This window comes from Manacus vitellinus, unplaced genomic scaffold (assembly GCF_001715985.3).
Source record: "Manacus vitellinus isolate BGI_N305 unplaced genomic scaffold, ASM171598v3 scaffold_90_pilon, whole genome shotgun sequence".
Taxonomy (NCBI): Eukaryota; Metazoa; Chordata; class Aves; order Passeriformes; family Pipridae; genus Manacus; species Manacus vitellinus.
In genome coordinates this window covers 1388315-1408720 of record NW_021940867.1, presented here as the reverse complement: position 1 = coordinate 1408720, position 20406 = coordinate 1388315, and the positions used below count along the sequence as shown (strand labels likewise).

At 41.3% G+C, this 20406-nt stretch overlaps 1 protein-coding gene across 1 annotated transcript in view; it reads left to right on the top strand.

Moving 5' to 3' along the window:
• LOC103760001 (fatty acyl-CoA reductase 1-like) overlaps window positions 1-20406 on the top strand; it is a 73674-nt gene that overhangs the window by 30489 nt on the left and 22779 nt on the right. The window contains exons 2-5 of the mRNA XM_018086234.3: window positions 6472-6647; window positions 9491-9670; window positions 14613-14790; window positions 16058-16102. Coding sequence (XP_017941723.1) covers window positions 6472-6647; window positions 9491-9670; window positions 14613-14790; window positions 16058-16102 — 579 coding nt within the window. The remainder of the gene's footprint in view (window positions 1-6471; window positions 6648-9490; window positions 9671-14612; window positions 14791-16057; window positions 16103-20406) is intronic.

Here is a 20406-nt window from a genome sequence, read left to right as displayed (position 1 = left end):
GTGGGATATTTGTTGTGTAAAGCCCCTGTTCCAGGCTGTCTCCTCACTTGTGACCAGCTCGTTCTGACTTGTTCTTCTTTCTGGTAATTTTCTAGCATTGTTCATGCTATAACAGTGAATTACTCTTCGACTGCACTCATTTCCCAGATGTTCAGCTCTCTGCACTTGAGTGCCCTCTCACTACAACGTTTTAAAAAATCCCTTTCTTTTATTTTAGTAGCTTTAAGTATTTGCCGCATTTATCTTGATTTATTCAACTTCTGTTGTGTTTGACATCAAAGGATTTTATCTCCCTTACTCTTTTAATTAAGGTGCACTTTGGTGTCCACATTACCCATGGTCCTCTTTATGATGACATTCTCTCCTTTCTGCCTCAAGAAAAGGACAGGGATCTTAAATAAGTGAGTATGGAAGTGGAGGACACCCACTCAAGGCTGCCATTCCTTTGGAAGAGCATTTTGGAGGGACCCAAGTTCAGAGCAGAGTGGCTCAAGACTTTCCCAGATGTACTTACAGGAGTTTTATGACCGAGATGCATTTGTGGAGTTGTCCTTGAAACAAAACTCTGAATTGCATACCAGCACTGTGTTTTATACAGGTTATGTGCTGGTTTCCTCATCTGTAGCTGTGTGACAGCCAGTATGCCTGAAACTTGTCTTTTCAGAGGGGAGGAACCTCAGAATTCTGAGGTAAAACAGTATGTTTTACTGTGATTATACATGACATGCATTAGAGATCAGCGTGTGTAGCTGCTATGCCAGTCTCCATAGACTCCTAAAACTCAACCTGATTTTTCTTAGGTACTTTCAAATGGCAAAGTAGTTTTTGGTAATTTCTTTAAATGTCTTTCAAAGCCTTTCTTGGTTATTTCTCAAAATGTCTCCAAGAAGGAGGTGTCTGTGTTTGACACAGCCCTCACTCCTGGCTGGTTATCCTCAGGGACTCAGCAAACACTCCTGAAGTTCCCTGGTGCCCAAGCAAATCTGGCAGTGAAACTTTGAATATCTGTAATTAAGGCAATGGATATGGAAAAGCAGATTCAGATGCTGTGTCTGGATAACTCTGTACTTACTAACATTTCCAAGTACTTCCAGTGATTCTCTAAGCAATTGACAGTGAATTCTGCATGACAGGAATTGAGGAAGGGGAGGTGGACCTGACTGTGGTTGTGGCTCTAGACATCCTTTGGCAATTGACTCCCATTGCCCCATGGAACTGGGGCACAGTTATGGAAGAAGGACGAGAAGGAAAACAGTTCTGGGAAATACATGGGAAGAAACAAGTTAAATGGTTCATGTAGAAAAAGCTCCAAGTGTTACCATCCTCCTTCCCTGCACTGAAATTCTTCCCCTGTTTTAAATGTCAAGCGTACCATCAGACGCCGGTGGTGATACCCAGGTACCACACAGGGGCACAAGAAATGTCTGTGATAAATGTAAAAAAGCTCCGTATTCTGTCTGAGACTTGTCCACCCACCTCAAAACTTTCCATGTCTGTCAAGTCCCTGCAATGTCGTGACTCCTGAAGAGCTCCTTTTACTGTTCCAGATTCACTGACATGTAATTCGAGTATCCTTGCTAGAAAACAGCAGGCTTTGTCAGCAGCCAGTTTTCAAGGAAATCAGCTATTTAAAACCATATCCTAAGTAGCTGGCTATACCTACTAGCCTCAGCTGACCCATGTGGAAACTTTCTCTCTGTCATCTCTTTGTTTCTGTAGTCTTTATCTTTAAATAATCAGCTGTTTTGTTTACTTGATATCCGGGCGTGGGTACTGTATTTCCACCATATTAGCTCTACTCAGGGGAAAGTAATAGCTCTGGATTGAAGCATAAGCCATTTGTTTTCCTATAATGAGGAACGCTCTGCTGCATGCTTTCTAACTGATTAGATGAATTATGCTTTATTTGCCTTGAGAAGAACCGTACTTAAAAGCAATTTTCCGAAGAGGAAATGAGGCAGAGAGTGCAAAAGGGGGTGAAAAAAAGGCTCTATCCCAATTAAAGCTCTCTGACCTGCATTTTCACGCATTTCTTGACTGAACAATCCTGGTGTTTATTGCTGGAAATCTACCAGGCTAAAAATTAATTGCAGGCTAATTACTTTATGTCAAGAAGCTGCCCAGCTATATCTCAGATTTGCTACAATGACAATTCTAGCAGTAGTTATGTACCTTCCTTCCTTCAAGAATGTATTGGAGGATTTTATCAATGGCAAACACAACTGGGATAAGCCCTTTCATCAGAAAACTGCAGAGATCAGGTGGATTTTTAAGAGTTATTTTCACAACTTTGATACCTTCAGTAGTTTAAATTTGTGATGGTCACTCGTGAGGCTGCCATTGAAATCACAGAGGGATGGATATACACTTCAGGGTGTTACTCTGTGTATTTATATGCCAGCTGTTCCCCTGCATTTATACACCCATTCTCTGTTCAGAAGAGGGATTGAACCACCTTGGGTTTAGAATTATTCCACACAGGCAGTGAACAGCTTGTTCTTTATTCTTTAAAGAAATTGTTGGCACAATATTTTACTCCTTGGCCTATGTCTTTCTTAGGATAAATTCATGAATATAGCAATTCATGCCTATATTCTCCTGAGTTATGCTAAGCAATCCCTTCCATTTCTTCATTTCTTTATCTGAAAGTATGGAAGCATTTTACCTTTTTTTTTTTTTTTTTAATTGAACTCTCTCAATCTTAATCTTTTCAGTAGTTCTTCATACATGAGATCCATTTCATGGGAATTCTCTGATTTTTCTCCATTTGAAATGTTCAGTAGTACTTTGAAATGTGCATATTAATCCTCCTAGAGAAGCCCAATATCCCATTAAACACACCTGAGGACAAAAGGTTACCTGCTCCTGCATATGGTGCCTCTTACAGTAAGTTGTTTTTTTAGGGGTGAGGACTGATAGGTCCAAAAAAAAAAAAAAAGACTATCCATGCCTTTGAAAGGGAGTTATAAGACCAAACTCCTACAAGTTCCTTTTTAAAGTAGACCATGGCTTAGACACTCTACTTTCATTAGTTTGCTTTTGCTTCACTGACATTGTGTCCTGAGGAAGATGCAAAGCCTTTGGTATTTTGCAGCGTTCAGTGGTTCCTTTATTTTTCATCTGTGCTTTTCCATAGATGTGCAATTTGCCCTTTCTTTGAGGTTTTTCTGTCTTTGTGGTATGGAAAAATTTCTGATTGAAGGATTGGTAAGCAGAAATCTCTCTGAATTGTTATATGCTGTAAGGCAGGAGCAGAGGACACTGAGAGCTGCAGATGTCCTTTGGAAAGGGAGGTCACAGCTTAAGTGGGCAGGAATAAGGAAAGAGATGGCCATCAAACACACTCAAATAGAATGTTGGGAGAAATTCTAGATGTCCTGTTTTCACAATAAGGGCTTGACAATATAAAGTGAAAACACAGAGATTAGATTATTATTATAGATGAGAATTGCCTGATTATAAAATAAGAAACAAGAAGTTCTCGTCTCAGTTGAGGGGCAGCACAGCCTATGCTGAACTTGCATCCTATTGGGAGGTTTAAAATAAAAATAGCAGCTATTAGATTCATTTATTGGTTTGAGCAAGGCAGCAGTGTTGCCCCTGGCATGAATTAACTTGCTCAAAAAGACACTGAAATCAGGGCATTGTTATTACTGATTTCCCTCAGTGTAATTAATATTGGACAACTTGAAAGCCAACACCTTGCCTTTCTCTTCACTATAATTCTGTGACAATCCCTGTATCCCTTTGGAAGTACTGCTGACTTGGCCAGTGTTTTCATGGAGTGCCACCAGTACAGCATACCAGTACACTTCTGCCCATTGAATATATTTTATACTGGCAGAGGGCTTCTAAAAAGAAAAGACAGAACAATCCTTAGGTCTCATGCAGTTATTAGGGATTTGTTATTTATGCTCTGAATGAGCAGAATTTAGAGATGCAATTACAGTTTACCTGCAGACTAAGCATACACTTTATGTTAAGTACTTCTTGAACTATAGGAAACAGTATAGAATAAGCTGAATTTGCTTTGTCTTTAAATCCTTTTGCACTTCCCTGTAAAGCACTGACAAGTCTGAAATCTTCAGATTCCATAGAAGAGGCAGCAGGCTTTGATTAAACAGCTGCTCCTGTTATCTGATTTAATGGTGCTGGTGAACTGAATGTTCTTGTGGCCCAGAAGGTTTCCAAAGCAGTGTGCTGACTGGTGAGCTTGTATTCAGAAATTGCCTTCATCCTTCAGAGATATGCACTGAATCATTGGAGGAGGTGAAAAACTGCAGCTGTTGAGTGGCACGTGGTAACAGTAGGCACAGAAACTGAAGGGGATATTATCTGCAGTAGGAATGTCAGGAGGAGATGGCATCTGGGCAGAATGTAACTGTCCAAACTCGAGCAAAGCACTGCAGAAATACTACTCTTCTTTTTGTATGCTGTGACTGAAATGGTGAGAGGGATGATTCATTCTTTCTCTGCATTATTTATGCCAAAGTAAAACAAGTAGAAAATCACTCTCATTTGGTGGAGTTCTACACTGTCTTTGCAATACAACAAACAAATACAAACAAATGCTTCTAAAACTCCCACAAGATAGCTTTGGTCTCACATGGGTTCTCTGAGAAGCCTTTCCATTTTGTGTCCCATCAGGGCTTGCTCACGTGTGATCTCTCATGGGATGATGTGTATTTGGAGAGCCAGTACAGCATCTTGTCAGAAAACAAGCTTTTTACAGACATTGAGGCTGCTAGTGCCTGGGAATTCAGTTCCTACAGTCCAGCCAGCTCTCACCAGCAGTTCTGCCCATAAATAGCTTTATGTGTCTAGAAATCTATTTTCTGGCCTAGCCATGCTGATGAAGGGTGTGTGTGGTCAGGTACAGCTGAGAGCAGTGAAATGACATTATCGTGTCCTGACTTCTAACTTGGTCAAGTTTCTGGTTTATGAAGGATGTGCAGCTGTGTGTCAATTTAAAATCCATGAAGTCAAGTACAGACTGTGGTGCCTAATGGGGAAGGCTAGTGATTTTATTATCATCTCTTTATCCTTAAGAACCTCAAGGTTTATCTAGACTTGGTTGTCAGATAAGTGGAAAGATGGTAATCCCTTAGTCAAACAGGAAAGTCTGCTATTAGTATCAATTTAATCTTTCATGTGTCTTTTAGTATGTTTAATTTATGTCAAACAATTTCTGCTCTTACATAAGCACTGGGCAAATCGAAGACAGAACAATCTCTAGGAAAACAAGAGGCAATGGTAGTAAAGAGATTTCCAAGTTCAGTGAGCAAATTACAGAGTAGAGGAAACACCCCAAAACCACAGAGTTACTGTGAAGTCAGCTGGTCCACCCTCCTGCCCCAAGGCAAGCTCAGCTATTCCCTCCCTTTCCTGGCAATGCTTATCTAGACAGTTCTAAAATGTGCCCAAAGGCATGGTGCACCCTTTGCATCATCCCCCAGTAATCTCTCCCAGTTGTTCCTGGTGGTACAGTGGTTACCTTGGAACTGTGATTAATCCTTTGAAATCTAGATTGTACCTCTTCAGATCTTGCAGCCTTTCTATTTTATTTATTCATTCTACCTTTTGTGTTGTCATTCTTTTGTTCCCTAACCCCCCCCAAAAAAAAAAAAAAAAAAGAAAAGGGGAAGCTTTTTGGACTTACTGGCTACTTTTCTTTTGGTTGAAATTGTTCAAATATAATAATGCTGGGCAGCAATACAAAACCCTTGGAACAGGTGCTTCTAAAACTTCAGGTGATTTTTTTAAATCCTACTCCAGCAAACTCACAGTGGTTTGAAATTCAGGCTTCATCTTCTTTTCCTGTGATATTTACAGAGTAAAAGGTCTCCAGGTGGACGTTGCTGTAGCCATCTGCTTTCATGGTGTGAGCAACAGGGCACCCAAACCTGCTGGACCTTTATCCCAAAGGCAGTTCCCCACAGGACTCTTCTGACATGAACAAAGAGTGACAGCAGACAAGGGACAGCAAAGGAAGAGGAGGAGCGAGAATGTGCCCTGTTCCCCTCCTCTCCACAAGTCATTTCCAGAACCATCCAGAAAATTGCTTGAGTCAAATGTTGCACAGGCTTTCCCACTCCATGTGATGCCCTCCTGCTCTTTAGCTCCTGCAAGGGTCCTACAGGCAGCCCCTGAGGTCAAATAGCAGGTGGTTGCAGGAGACATGGAGATAGAGGAATGTCAGTGGCTGTCCAAGGAAGTGAGTGGTCCAGAGAAGATTCAATAACCTTTTCAGGGCAATGCACTACCTGCTCTACTTTGTTCTGTCTTCCCTATGAGATTTTTCCACAGGAGGGAACAAATGAATTAACTATTTTATCACCTCACCTGTGTCCTCCTAGACAGGCATTCTCTTTTGTGCCGGTTTCATTGATTGATGTAATCAGACTGGCAACTAATCAAAGCGATCTCAGTAGCCTAATTCTGTACCTGATCTCTCTCTGTTTGTGCTTCAAGGTCTTTGACAGGGTCCGAGAAGATTGCCCTAATTTCCACGAGAAGATTAAGCCTATTAATGCTGAACTCACTCAGCCCAAGCTGGCCATCAGTGCTGAAGACGAGGAGGAGCTTCTGACCCGGGTCAATATTGTCTTCCACTGTGCAGCAACTGTTCGCTTCGATGAGCCCCTGAAGTATGTCCTGCTTTCTGTGTTTGCTAAGCATGATTCAGAATGCACAACAGCCCGTGACACGCTGTTCAGAGCATCTCTTTGTATCTGCAGTGGTGATTCTCCTCTCAGGTGTTCGTGCTGCACGTCCTTCTGGGCTGAACGTCAATGCTCTGAAAATGTCATGTGCATGTGCACGTCAAAAGTGAAGTATCTTGGCAGATTTCCATGGGAGCAGAAGGAACTACTACAAGCTTGGGTTGTAATACAGTAAGGGAGTTAAGTATGACCTAAAACTGGGGTGAGGAAGAGTGTATTTGAGGTCAAGAGGGGATATTTTGGCAGAGCTGGAGACAGCTTGAGGTGAAACTATGTTGCGTCTGTCTCTAAAGCAAGTGTTAATGGCCTTTCTTGTCACTGACTAACTGGAGAGGGAAATGAAATGTGGTTTGAGAAAATAGCCTCGAAAATAGCCAACACTCAGTGTAATTAACTGTTTACAATAAGTGCTGGGTTTCTGAAGGATTTCCCCAGGGAGTGCTTGTCCAGGCAGGCTTTTCCATTAAGAAAAAACAGGAGAAATAAGCCACTAAACCAAGATTAGATGTGTAAGTGCTTCTATGCAGCTCAACAAACTGTGGTGGTTGATCTGAATTATTAGATCTTCATAGTTTTTTGACAAACACTAAAGCTGTGGAGTAGAAAACACAATCATTAATATCAATCTTCATTTGCTCGTACATAGGATAAATAGATATCCACTATGTCCACCACAAAGTATTTGCTTTTTAGAACAAATAATTAGAGAAACACCAGAAAGGAAGCATCCCTTGATGTAATCTTGAGCCATGTGTACAACATGACTCAAGATGTAAGTACCAAAGCGTTGTATTAATAGCCATAAATGTTCTTAAATCAATACACAAATAAACATGCTTTAAAAATATGTCTTAATGGCATGAAACATCAAAGGGAAACTATGTTTTAATAAGGAGGATAGCTAGAAAGAAGTTAAAAGTTTGAATGGTCATCAGCTCAGAGGAAGTGTAGAAGCTATTTAAAGACTGATTGCATGTGATCTGTTAAAATCTCTCCAACAGAACAAGGAAAATCCAGTGTGATTAAATGGCAAAATATGAGAAGTTGTTCAAATCAAACTATTCCTGTCTAAATAACAGAATACATCAGATGGGTAAAAATTCTAGCAAGTGAAATGTGAAAGCACAATATTGCTGCTCATAAAAGGATTTCAAGCAGCAACTTGTCAGTAACCAAAAAAAAACTCCTATTTTTTAAACATGGCAGAAGTCCAGAGATTACCACATAATATGTAAAGCCAATAGATAAGGGAGGTGAAAAAGCAGTGTTATCAAGATATGAGAAAACCAGCAATCAAGAAACTAAGTTAATTACTGGCATCAACATTTAGAGAATTATCCAGATAGAACTCTTGAGGGCAGAAACCTCAGAAATTTTGTTATATTGAAATATTAGTAGATGCTGGTTTAAGATATATATAGAATAAATAAAGAGTTAGAGGGTTAGATGATACTCCCTTAGAAGGCTAAAGGAACTCTGAACATCTCAGCAGAAATCCATGCTGGGCCTGTATTATGAGCACAGTTCTGTTCACCCCCTCTCAGAAGGGATGCAGTCGAACAGAAATGTACACAGAAAAGTAGCTTTCATATGAAGGGTAGCTAAAGTACGAGTATCCATCCTGCCAGAAGGGCAGAAGGAAATAGAAGTGTATAGAAAACACTATTCTTTAACAGAGGCATGTAAAAAGAAAAGTATCTCTGGGTTTAGATACTGTAATCCAAATATTAATCATTCTCTTAGCTTCTGTTTTCATTTCTCTGGACTATTTACAGTTTATCTTCAAGGTAATTAACTTTGTTAGTATACACTGTACTTGATAGCTTTATTCATAATATTGTACATGTTGTTGAAAGCTTCTACTCCTGGGCTGAACAGATTGCATATTCCTTAACCTTGTCCCTTCTGTGCAGGAAAGTGTCTCTCTTCCAGTACAAAGTGTGCAGCAGAGTTGTACATCTGTTTGCTGAGATCCATTGCAGATAGTCTCTAGGACAACTTCTAGCTATGCTGGGTGCTTGAAGGTCAATCTTGCTAATTAGGACACTCTCATGTGCTTATCAGTTCTCTTCTCCACTCCTGGGGAATTTAAGCTGTTATCTTTAACTGTGTCTTAAAATGGCTTCAAACTGAAAGAGTAGGTTTAGAGTGGATATTAGGATGAAATTCTTGGCTGTGAGGGTGGTGAGGCTCTGGCACAGAGAAGCTGTGGCTGCCCCATCCCTGGAAGTGCCCAAGGCCAGGTTGGATGGGGCTCTGAGCAACCTGGGATAGTGGAAGGTGTCCCTGCCCATGGCAGAGGGGTTGGAACTGGATGATTTTAAGGTCCCTTCCAAGCCAGGCAATCTATGAATATGTTTTTCTGGGCCCAAGGATGTTTTGCTGCTTACTGAAACCATGTGTTTATCTAGTCCCTTAAGGAGAATGTGGAATGGGTACCAGAGGAACCACAATGCCTCAGTGATTAGAAATAGTTGTTCCAGGAAGGGGCAGCAAATACGTCAGATTTAGAGATGTTAATGAAGTGTTAATTCTGACCCTTCAAATTGAGTAAAAATAAGTGAGAGATATTCCATGTCCAGAACAGCAGAGCCAGCAGCATTGCTCTGAAAGCTGGTTTAGCCCTTGCATTTCACTGGTGCTTTCTGCTCTGCTGTGTCCCCTTCTCTCAGAGACTTCCCTTTCCTTCGTGGGGTTTGGATAAGGCTCAGTCTTAGCATATTCTTTCCAGTGAAAGGCATTTTGTTTGCTTCCCCTGCCCTCCTCAGACACGCCCTGCAGCTGAACGTGATGGGCACGCAGCGGCTCCTGGAGCTGGCCCGGCAGATGCAGAACCTCGAGGCCTTCATCCACATCTCCACTGCCTATGCAAACTGTGTCCGGAAATGCATCGAGGAGATCATCTACCCACCCCCAGCCGAGCCCAAGAAGCTCTTTGACTTAGTAGAGTAAGTAGGAACTGCATCACCCCACTTTGCAGACCTGTGAGTGCTCACACCACCTGTCGGGTGGGATTTCTGTTCGTGGTCGCTGTTACTGCTGTTTCTTTGTGGTTTTTTAAAGACTCTGATTTCATGAGGGTCCAGCATTAAGTTCTGCACACAAAGGAGTGTATTTGCTGCCAGGAATGGAGTTGCTGCTTTCTGTAACATGCAGCCCTGTTGCTGCCTTAGTAAGAACTGAATTTTTGCATATGCCTTATGTAATTTTTTTTTACTCTTCAGCTTCACAGCCTTGTTTTCACTCATTTCAAAAATCCTGTGGTATTAAATTGGAGTTACATGGGGATGAGTCAGAAACAGGCTTTTTTAGAGAATTCAGTGTGAGAACCAGAGAATCATTAAGGTTGGAAAAGACCTCCACTGAGATTATTGAGTCCCACCTGTGACTGATCACCACCTTGTCAACGAAATTATAGCACTGCGTGCCACGTCCAGTCATTACTTGAACACCTCCAGGGATGGTGACTCCACCACCTCCCTGGGCAGCCCCTTCCAGTGCTTAACAACCCTTTCCATGAAGAAATTCTTTCTGAACCTCCCCTAGTGCAACTTGAGGCACTTGGAATCCAGGACTTTGAGGGAACAACAAAAACTCTTGTTTAACTGAATTTACCAAAATGAAGAATAATTAGAAAGAATAACAAAATCAGCTGATAAAGGCCCCAGGAAACATTCCCCTTTCAAAAATTTTCCTACAGCTGTTAGTGTGTTTTCATGAATTTTCTAGTGGTATTCCACTTGGGTGCTATAAGCAACTGATCTGTGAACTAATTAACACCAAGAGCTGGCATAAAATCTTTCTTCCTGATTTAAGGTAATAAGAGATGAGATTAATTAATGTCCACCAGGAGAACTGCTGATTCCTTATTAAAAAAAAAAAAGATAAATGTTTGTCTAAAGAAATTATTTCACTGCCTAAGAGCTACTCCAGAAAATTTAGTACAAACCAGTATTTTCTATTTGAATTTCTCTAGTGGCCCATATTCTTGGATATACTTACTTCCAGCTAGTAGTCATCTGTCATTTGTCATTTATTCAGTAAGTGAAGCACAATAAAACCATAAGAAATGCCCTAATGCATTAGAGAATGGACTGCTTGGCCCAGTATCTTGCCCTCAACAGTGGCACTCGGTATTTTATATTTAGGGTAACTACCCCAGCCTGGATATTGCCATGGAGGTTTCATGGAGCTGTCAGCTGTGATTCCAGAGCTCTTGCAGAGCTACAAGTGCTGGTTCTGAGCTAAGCAACCTCCAAGACCAGTTTTGATAGACTGCTTTTCCCTAAATGGACTACTTTATTTACAGTGAAGCTAGTCTGTCACCTTTTTGCCCACTGCCTCAGTTTTACAGTGTCCCTTGGAGTTCATCACTGTCAATGTTACATTTCACTGCCCCAAGAATTACCATCACCTGGAACTTTGAAAACAGTTGGAGTTGATGTCTCAGATAAAAAAAGACTCCAGCACAGGTCTAATCAGAAATGTGCAGAAGGACCTGGCTACCTCAGAGGTTGCTACTTCAGCTGCTTCATATGAGGCCCTAAGAATTTACTTATCATAGCTTGCATGTGCAGCAGAGAGGATGATATTTGAAATGACAGAGGATGGGTTTTCAGATGTGTTCTTTGATAGTTCTGTTTTCTTAGCCACATAATTACAGATTAATTTTCTTAGGGTTTTTTTTTATTAGATTTTTAATTTTTTTTTTACTGTTTTTCCTACATCCCCTACTCCAGAAGCTGACCAACTTCTGGTACTTTCAGTGGGACAGAAATCACAGTGTGCCCTCAGCTAGGATGGCATCTGTTTCCTTACAGTGTTTACAGGGAGCATTATAATTGCTCACAGCAAAGACACCAGGTGGGCCTTGTTGGAAATCACTCTCTCCAGGGTCATTGGTTTGGCAGGTGTTCTTCAAATCAAAGGCAGTGGATGAAAGAAGTGCATGGGGCTGCAGAGTGTGAGAAGGAGCAGGGAAAGGTTCTGGGGTGTCATACCATAGGTGGAATGGGATTGAGAAAATTATGAGGTTCTAAAGGGCAGAGGATTGCTTGAGGAAAGCAAAGGAAGATGAAGCAGGGTTGCAAGAAGAGGGGAGAGATGCACCTTTTATTACTCATCATGTAAGTGAAAGAAATAGTGTGTGGATGTCTGGGCACAGAAGGTTTTAGAGAGAGGAGATTAAGAGATACCAAAATGTTACCTTCCAAGTGGAGGGGGGGGGGAGCAGACAAGGACTTATAAACTGCTTCAAAAAGCAGGGGAGAAATACAGGTCATGTTTTGCATCAACCAGCTGTGGAAGATTCCCTTCACAAACAACCCTTGCCTTAAAGTGTTCTTCTGCAAGTGCATTAAGAGGGATAATCATAGAACTGGGTGCAATAACAGATCCATTTAACGACACTTTTGGCCGTGCACTTGATATATGCTTATGATTATTTATTCAGCTGAAATCCCAAGTAGGACTCCCAGCTGTTTCTTTTTCTGTTTTTATCCTCCTACTATATCTTGGGTTTTCTGTATTTCGATATTTAACCTGCAAGTAAAGCCTTAGGCTTAAGCTGTGTAAACCAAAAGTCACACTTCTAAAGTGCTGCCAGGCCAATAGGGGAAACATATAATCTGCTGCATCAAGCATGGTTTGCCTTAATCTAAAGCTGAAGGCAATCAGCTTTGAAGGGTGTGCTGAGGTAAGGAACACGGCACACAGAGAACTGTAGGCTGAAGCAGAACTGGTTTTGTTATTGCAGGAATTACAGATCAGTCATCACTTACAAGAAACAGTCTTATTAATGCGAAGTGATTAACACAGAAAGTTATGTTTTCCTACAGCAGAGTAATTTGGTGCGTGGAGAAGTTAGTAATTGTTTGATTTGCATCTTTTGTTTCACAGTTGCAGCAGTGAGCAAAAGTAGTGGCTTTGTGAGTTGGCTTTTCAAAATCTTCCAAGTAGGTCACAGAAGGGTAGGAGCATTCGCCTGGCTGAACTGTCAGCTCAGCTCCTGTGATGGCAGTGCTGGTGGATCAGCTCACCTGGCAGGATGGTACCCTTGAGACAGGTCTTCTTGATGACCACTTAAAATAATGCAGAGACCTGAGGGAAGGATGGAGGCAAGGGGAAATCGCTTCTCCTTGTGTTTCTACACCTGTCCTTGCTTTGTGAGAATGAACACCGGTAAGACCGTATTATTAAATTTAAAAAGTAAACAAACAAAACCCCAAACACAAAACAACAGGAGAAAAAAAAAAGAGAAAGGAAAAAAAGACTTGCATGCAGCTTAATCTGAGTTCCCAAATGAAACAAGTCTTCCTCGAGGCTCTGCAGAAACAGTCACCTCCTTTTGGTAGGCTGGTAATTAGTTACTCAGCAGATTCAAACAATGGCAATTTAGCTGAGACCCTGAGGTTCAGTGGCTGCCTGAACAGGCTTTCCAGATTAAGTCAATATTATGTGCTGCTTTATAACCTCTTTGTAAACTTCAAGTAAAACTTCATATTTTATGATTAAACACTTTTCCTGCCTTGTTTTTTAAGCATGGGACCAGACTTGCAAAGGAAAGTATTTGTGCCTCCATACTGCTTTTTTATTTAAAAAAAAAAAAAATCTGTATATTAAAACTGTCATATTCTTGTTAACTCATTACAAAACTGAGAGACTCACTGAGTTCAACCCTCCCCTGCAGACTGTTCAGCAGTTTCAGTGAAGCAATGTTTTCTCATGCAACAGTTTTCCTGTAATATTTCCATCTGTGCCTAATGAGAGCCATCTGAAAAGTGCTGTGCCACCTGAGCCACCAGGTGTTTGCAGGGTTAAGTTGACGTGATCCAGTAATTCTTCAGGTGTGACAATCTGCACCATATTTCTCTCCCACTGACCTCTGCCTGTTCCTGAAATTCAAGACAAGGAGGGGTGAAGTGAGGATCTGCAGGAAGCAGTATCCTTGCAATGCCCCTGGGAAGAGGGCACCCATTCAGACTGAACTGTAAGTCCGTTGACTTAATTACAAATTGGATTAGAGGAGCTAATCTTTGATTCTGTGGTGTAACACCAGACTGCTGGAAGCCTGTCGGGGATTGGCAGCGGTGTGAGGGCTCTGGAAGCACAGCCAGTTCCTGTCCTTTAGACCCAGATGCTGGCAGGACCTGTGAAGTCCTGATGGTGTGCCAGGGAAGAGCCTTAGGGATTTAGGCCCCTGCTGCAGCGCTGGGGTGGTAAGAGCTGCTTTTTAAAAGGTAAATGCGTAACTACTTCTGATGGATTATGTACTTGCATACCTTAAACAAAATAAAAAATATTTGGTGGGGTTCTTTTGCTCTGTTTGTTTTTTTAAAGCACCATCAGTTTCAGTGTTTGCTCTGTGTGAACAAACCCCTGGAAAACCTGTAAGAAGGAACATTAATACTGTAAATTGTGCTGCTGGAATAATATCCCTGTATTATGTTGTTCCAGCTGTTGAGACCTTTGTAAATGCTACGTGACCAGGTAACTCAGGGCTACCTAGAATCTCCTGAAATGTACTTGGGAGCATACACTGTGTTGGCTAAGGATGAGCACTACCTAGTGGGATTGCTTGGCTGGAGAGCTCCATCAGGCTGTATTTTTGTTACAGATTGCAGTGAAGCATAAAGCATGCAAGAGATTGCTCTAAATTGAGATTGTACAGGTACCTGGATTTGAGCTGGATGTTGCAGTGTGAAGCTCACCAGGTTTATTTTGCACCTTGAACACAAAAATAACCTTTCTCCCACAGAGCTGTTCTAACTCCAAACCTTAAGTGGCTTTGACCTCTGTTTCAGGTCAGGATTCCTGTCTCACCAGTCTTTTTTGCCAAAGTCTTTTCTCTCTCTGCATGATGGATAATGACATTCTCCTTGTTTCCTGTAGGTGGTTGGATGAATCCATCATTCAAGACATCACACCCAAGTTGCTTGGGGAATGGCCCAACACTTACACCTACACCAAAGCCTTGTCAGAATACCTGATTCAGCAAGAGAAAGGAAACTTGAACATTGCTATCATCAGGCCATCCATCGTGGGAGCCAGCTGGCATGAGCCTTTCCCAGTAAGTATGGATACACCATTCCCTACCAAGAGCCTTTTGATGCAGCTGGGGCTGTGGTACTGTCAGGAATCTCCCTCCACTTGGGTAGCAATGTCCACTTGAGAAACAGCTACTCCAGTTCATAGGAGGAGGTGGAGAACCTGTGCTGGAGTAGAACAGCAAACCTGCTTCAGCATTTTCAGGAAGGACTCTTGTGTCCAAGTGAAAAGAACACATTTAAGCAATAATAAGAGCTGGGATACTTATGGTGCAAAATGCTGGACTTGCAACTGATTGTCTGTTCAGACACACAGGGGAGTTTCTGTATTCGAAACATGAGCTCTGAGGATCAGTTGTAGTCCTGATACATCCTGGTTTGAGGCTTTCCATGGTCTACTCAACCTATCAGCACCCTAGACTTCCATGGTCCTTGAAAGCATTGGGTGATGTTAGGTACAGTTAACTAATATCTCTGGTTTATGTTGGTAGTCGTTGAGTTTGCCGGATTCACACTTGAGTGGGCCCGTTGCAGATACAGATGTCAGACACACAGTAATTAAATGCAGCTGCACTTTTGAAATTAAATCGTTCATTAAGCTAAATATATACTGTTAAGAATAATGTGCCCTCACAGTGCAGCCAAATTGGAAAGGCAACATAAAGTCGCCTTTGGCTTCTGTGCAGCCTGAAGTGTGCCAGAGATGGCTGAGATAGAGCCAAGGCTCTGGGCCAAGCTCCCCATCTTGGAAAGGGAGAGGGAGCTTTGTTGGGTGTTTCAGATACCTGCTCCTAACTCCAGCTCCCACAAGTGGCAGCTTCCCTGACCTGAAGTAGGATGGGTTTCAGAAGTGGAATGGTATGGGGGTTTTTTTCCTTCCTTGTCTTAGAAATTAGCTGGAGTAACGAAATCACTCTGTGACATTGGCCTGTTGTTTGTGGAGGGTAAATAACACACTGGCTGTTTTCAGCAAGTATGACAGCACCAAGACACTGTGGTGTTTACAGGGAGATCTTATTCCTGCAGCCAAGAAATAGGAAAGAAGTGGTTTCTAAAAACAAGCTTAGATTCTTGTTGTTGGTGGGTAAATTGCAGACAGAACGAGGTGTCTGACAACGCATCCCCTGGTACTGGTTGGTGTCCTGGCAGCTGTCCCAGATGGGCTGGCATCCATCTAAACTGGTGTCTCCTTGCTGCTTTGTCTATGCCACACCATTATAGCACTGTCTCAAGCCCCTGTAAGCAACATGTCATTGAAAGAGACACTAATCATTCTTCTTTTTTTTGCAGGGTTGGATTGACAACTTCAACGGGACAAGTGGAATATTTATTGCGGTAAGTCTAGTTACTACTTAAACTCCCCCTAAAGTAGAGTTTGATGTACTAAAAGAACAACTTTAACAGCACCACTTAGAAACTGTGTGCAGAAAAGGGTAACAGCAGGTTTCTGGATCTGGTAGAAGGATGTCACACACTTGCCATACATCTGCATGCCTGTAGGACCCAGAGGATGATCTGTTTGTGCTGAGCTTGAAAAAGAACATTGAAAGAATACATGCTGCTGCTTCACTAAATGTGAATTGCAGTTCTAAAAACTGAAGAAACTAAAGGTTTGGGCACATTTGGCCAAATTTCCAAAGAGAAGGCAAAAGATGCATTTTTGAAACTAGGGTAATTCAGAGATGTCAGAGCTTGAATCTCTTAATACAGCTTTATTTTCCAAACCAGATTCCCATACCATCAATACAAGGCAGCAGTATTTATCCTTTCATCTCTCTCTGTATGTATTGTTTCCCAATCCACTGCTATAGTTTGTTCCCCCTCCACAGTACCAAAGATTCTGAGTCCCACTTGCTATTGCTTTGTACAGGATTTCCCCTGGTGCAGAGTACACTTAAACAATGTGTGTGATTGATTCAGACTCTGCCAGTGACTTCAATAATTCACTATATTGTTGCTTAACACTGGTGTAAATAACTACAATGGTGCAAAATGGTGAGGAACAAACCATAAGGTAAATAAGAACTTGACAAAATATTCCCTCTAATATCAAGGTAATCATTCCAATTTAATATATGATAATAGTAAAGTTGCATACCTTTTCTCCTGCCCTATAATTATTTTTTTCTGAAATAAAATCACTGCCTTAGGTCTACTTGTCAATGCATGATGCTGCATAGCTATGGGCAGATATTTTTGTTCATATATGATTTGTCCAACTTGATTACTTTGTCAGAACTATATTGTAATCAGCCCGGTGCAGCGTATAAAAGGATTAGTAGTCTGCAATCATAGGAGGGAAGAATAAAATCCAAATATCATTTTGTTAAAAAAGCTCACTTATACCTGAAGTAGAGCAAAAATAAAACTGTTACAGTTACTGCTGGAATCCACAGGACAAATTAGTGTGTATAGCCCAGCTAATGCTTTTATCTGAAACCCCAGTACACATTCCAGAGGCATTCAACAGCCCCAAACGCATCTCTTGTGGTCACAGATTGTTATTGGCTTCTATTCTTGTCACAGTTTCTTTAAAAAAATTATTACAGCCTTTTATTTATTTGCTGATCACTCATAGATCTTGCACTGCCTCTCTGCTCTGCTCCCAGCCTCTTGTGCTGTTCTCTGGGTTCTTTTGTGACAATGTCATCACGATCAAGAATGGTTTTGCAGTTCCTTCATTTTGCAGATCCACTCTTTACATTTTCATGTGACAGGTTCTAACTTTTGTAATGACATGAATTTTGATTTTTTTTTTAGTATTATTATTATAACTTTTGAGCATTAAAGATATCTGTCAAATAATGGATCCAGAATTGGTTTGCAGGAGAGATGTTATACAAAAAAAATTCCATTGCATTTTCTTTATTCCCCACAAGTGAATTGGCTGAGAAACAAATTACAACAGCTGGCTGCAGGCTGTCATAAGTGTATCATATGCCAGTACATTTATGAAACACAGACCAAATTCATATGCTTTCAGCTGTAAAACAAGCTGATAAAATCTTTCGTCATTTAAAAAGCCTCTTTCCCCCCCCTTTTTTTTTTGCCTTTAATCTGCCAAGGAGTGAAAAACACCTATTGGTTAAGGATTTGGAAATTTTGCTCATATATCAGTACTTTTTAAAGTACATGTATCAGTACTTTTTAAAGTACTGTCCACTTTAGGAACTTACACAAGAGCTTAGGAGGAATTTCTTTGCTGTGAGGGTGGGGAGGCCCTGGCCCAGGTTGCCCAGAGAAGCTGTGGCTGCCCCATCCCTGGAAGTGTCCAAGGCCAGGTTGGATGGGGCTCTGAGCAACCTGGGATAGTGGAAGCTGTCCCTGCCCATGGCAGGGGGTTTGAACTGGATGATCTTTAAGGTCCCTTCCAACCCAAATCTTTCCATGGTTCTATGATAGATTTATATGGTTATTCCTTGTCACTCTTACCAGTACCTAATATTTTCTGTTCTTCAAAACCAAAACATTTTCTAGCCCTGCTAAATGCAACCTGCTAGCCCTGCTAAATGCAACAGCAAACCTGGTGTTGGTTTCAGTTGGGCCAGGTTCTGCATGCAGATGCCAGCCTGTATCTTTAGCTCTAAATTAACTCCATGGAAAGTAAAGATTATGAGATTCTAGGGTCAGTGTAGGAAATAGCTTCCCTTCCTTTTTATATAAAAGCTTCGACCTGCACTGAAAGATTTGAAACAGAGATGGTATTTTTTGGCTCAGGATTGAAGCTCTGAGGTTTTTCAGTATAGGAGATAAGGAGACAATGAAATTCATGTCATCTGCACTAAGCTCTTCAGTACTGAAGTATGATGTGTAACTACATTGAGGCTTAACTAGGAAAAAGACAAAGAACAATGACAATAGATGCAGTGTGTAGAGACAAGGTTGTTTGGAATGTTTTCTGGAAGGGAAAGGTATTTATTATTAGGGACCCAAGAGACTTTTTGGTCTTTGGAGTGGGGGCAGGATTAATTAATAAATACATAAGTTAATGTGCTTGGATCTGGTGAATTGGTTAATTCCTGTTTGGTAGTTTAAAAATGAACCCTTGAATATCTAAGTTGTGCATTAGTTTGATTACCTGAAAGTTGTGTCAGTACAACCAGCTCTCTTGGCCAACTGTATTACAAACTGCAGTTGTTAGACAAGTAGCTTTATTTGCCTTAATTAAGGATGGAAAAAGCAGAAGGGAAGTGTTTTAGTGGTTTGGTTTTGTGTATTTGAGTTGTTACCCCATACCAAAATACTCACTTTCAACTTCTAACCCAAGCTCATCCTATAGGGAGAACAACGCCCAGATTCAGATTTGGTTCAGATGATCTTGGGCAGAATCTGAACTCCAAACTTTGAAAAGACTTTTTTTCCTCACTCATAATATTTAAGTCTGATCACTTCATTCTATTAATAGATACATTTCTTTTAAATATTCATGAAATATGGGAGCCCAAGTTGTTCTTGATAATCTAATTATGTTTCTTTTGCCTACAGTTTCTCCAGCTGCTGTGGGGAGCTGAGTTGATTGAAGAACAAAATGAAATCAATTACATTTCTGCTGGACTGTAATTGAGGCATTTTGTCTCACTGTTCCATATTACTTGTAAAGACCTTTCTCCCTGCAAGGAAGTGGAGCTGTAGGGCAGAACTGGTTTAATTTGTGTTCTGGACAGTGACTGGCCCCAAAGCACCTCACCTGGGAGGCTGTCCAGAGACATCAGGCTCTGACTGGGAAATTATTTTGGAGGCTTCAGCTTACAGCAGCTTCTGTTTCACTAAAGAGAAAAAAGTCAGCAACTATAAACAGAAATCAAGCCATATCTGATAAAGAAATACCAAATAATTTTCAGTGTGAGAAGTAACTCAAAACACTTAAACCCTGATGTCTTTCTTAAAAACACAACATAAGAAATCTCTAAATCATAGAAGCATGGAATGTCCTGGGTTGGAAGGGACCACCCAGTTCTAACCCTCTGCCAAGGGCAGGGACACCTTCCACTATCCCAGGTTGCTCAGAGCCCCATCCAACCTGGCCTTGAACACTTCCAGGGATGGGGCAGCCACAGCTTCTCTGGGCAACCTGTTCCAATGTCTCACCACCTTTACAGTAAAGAATTTCTTCCTAATATCCAATCTAAACCTACTCTCTGTCAGTTTGAAGCCATTCCTTCTTGTTCTGTCACTCCAGGCCCTTGGAAATAGTCTCTCCCCATCTTTCTTGTGGGCTCCCTTCAGGTCCTGGAAGGCCACAATTAGGTTACCCCAAAGCTTCTCTTCTCCAGGCTGAACAAACCCACTTCACTCGTGTGTACATGACCATCACGTGCTGCTCTGAACACATCCATCAAACGTCCTCATTTTGAAGGCCTAGGAAAGGACTTGAGTGTACCTGTGAAAATGTGAGAGTTGATCACACAGTGGTCTCTAGTGGGCATGTGTTCGCAGCAGTGGAACATCCATTACTGACCTTAGTTGCCCCCTTTGGTTCTTTTTGCTTTTTGTTTTTCCCCTTGAAAAAGACAGTAGTAAGAACACAAAAAAAAAAGAAAATCACAGTGAAGTTTCATGTCAAGATGTTGTCTAAGCCTAACTGTGATATTCTGCTTGGGGCAGCAGAAGTTAATGCATGACAGGGGTTGAGGAGGATG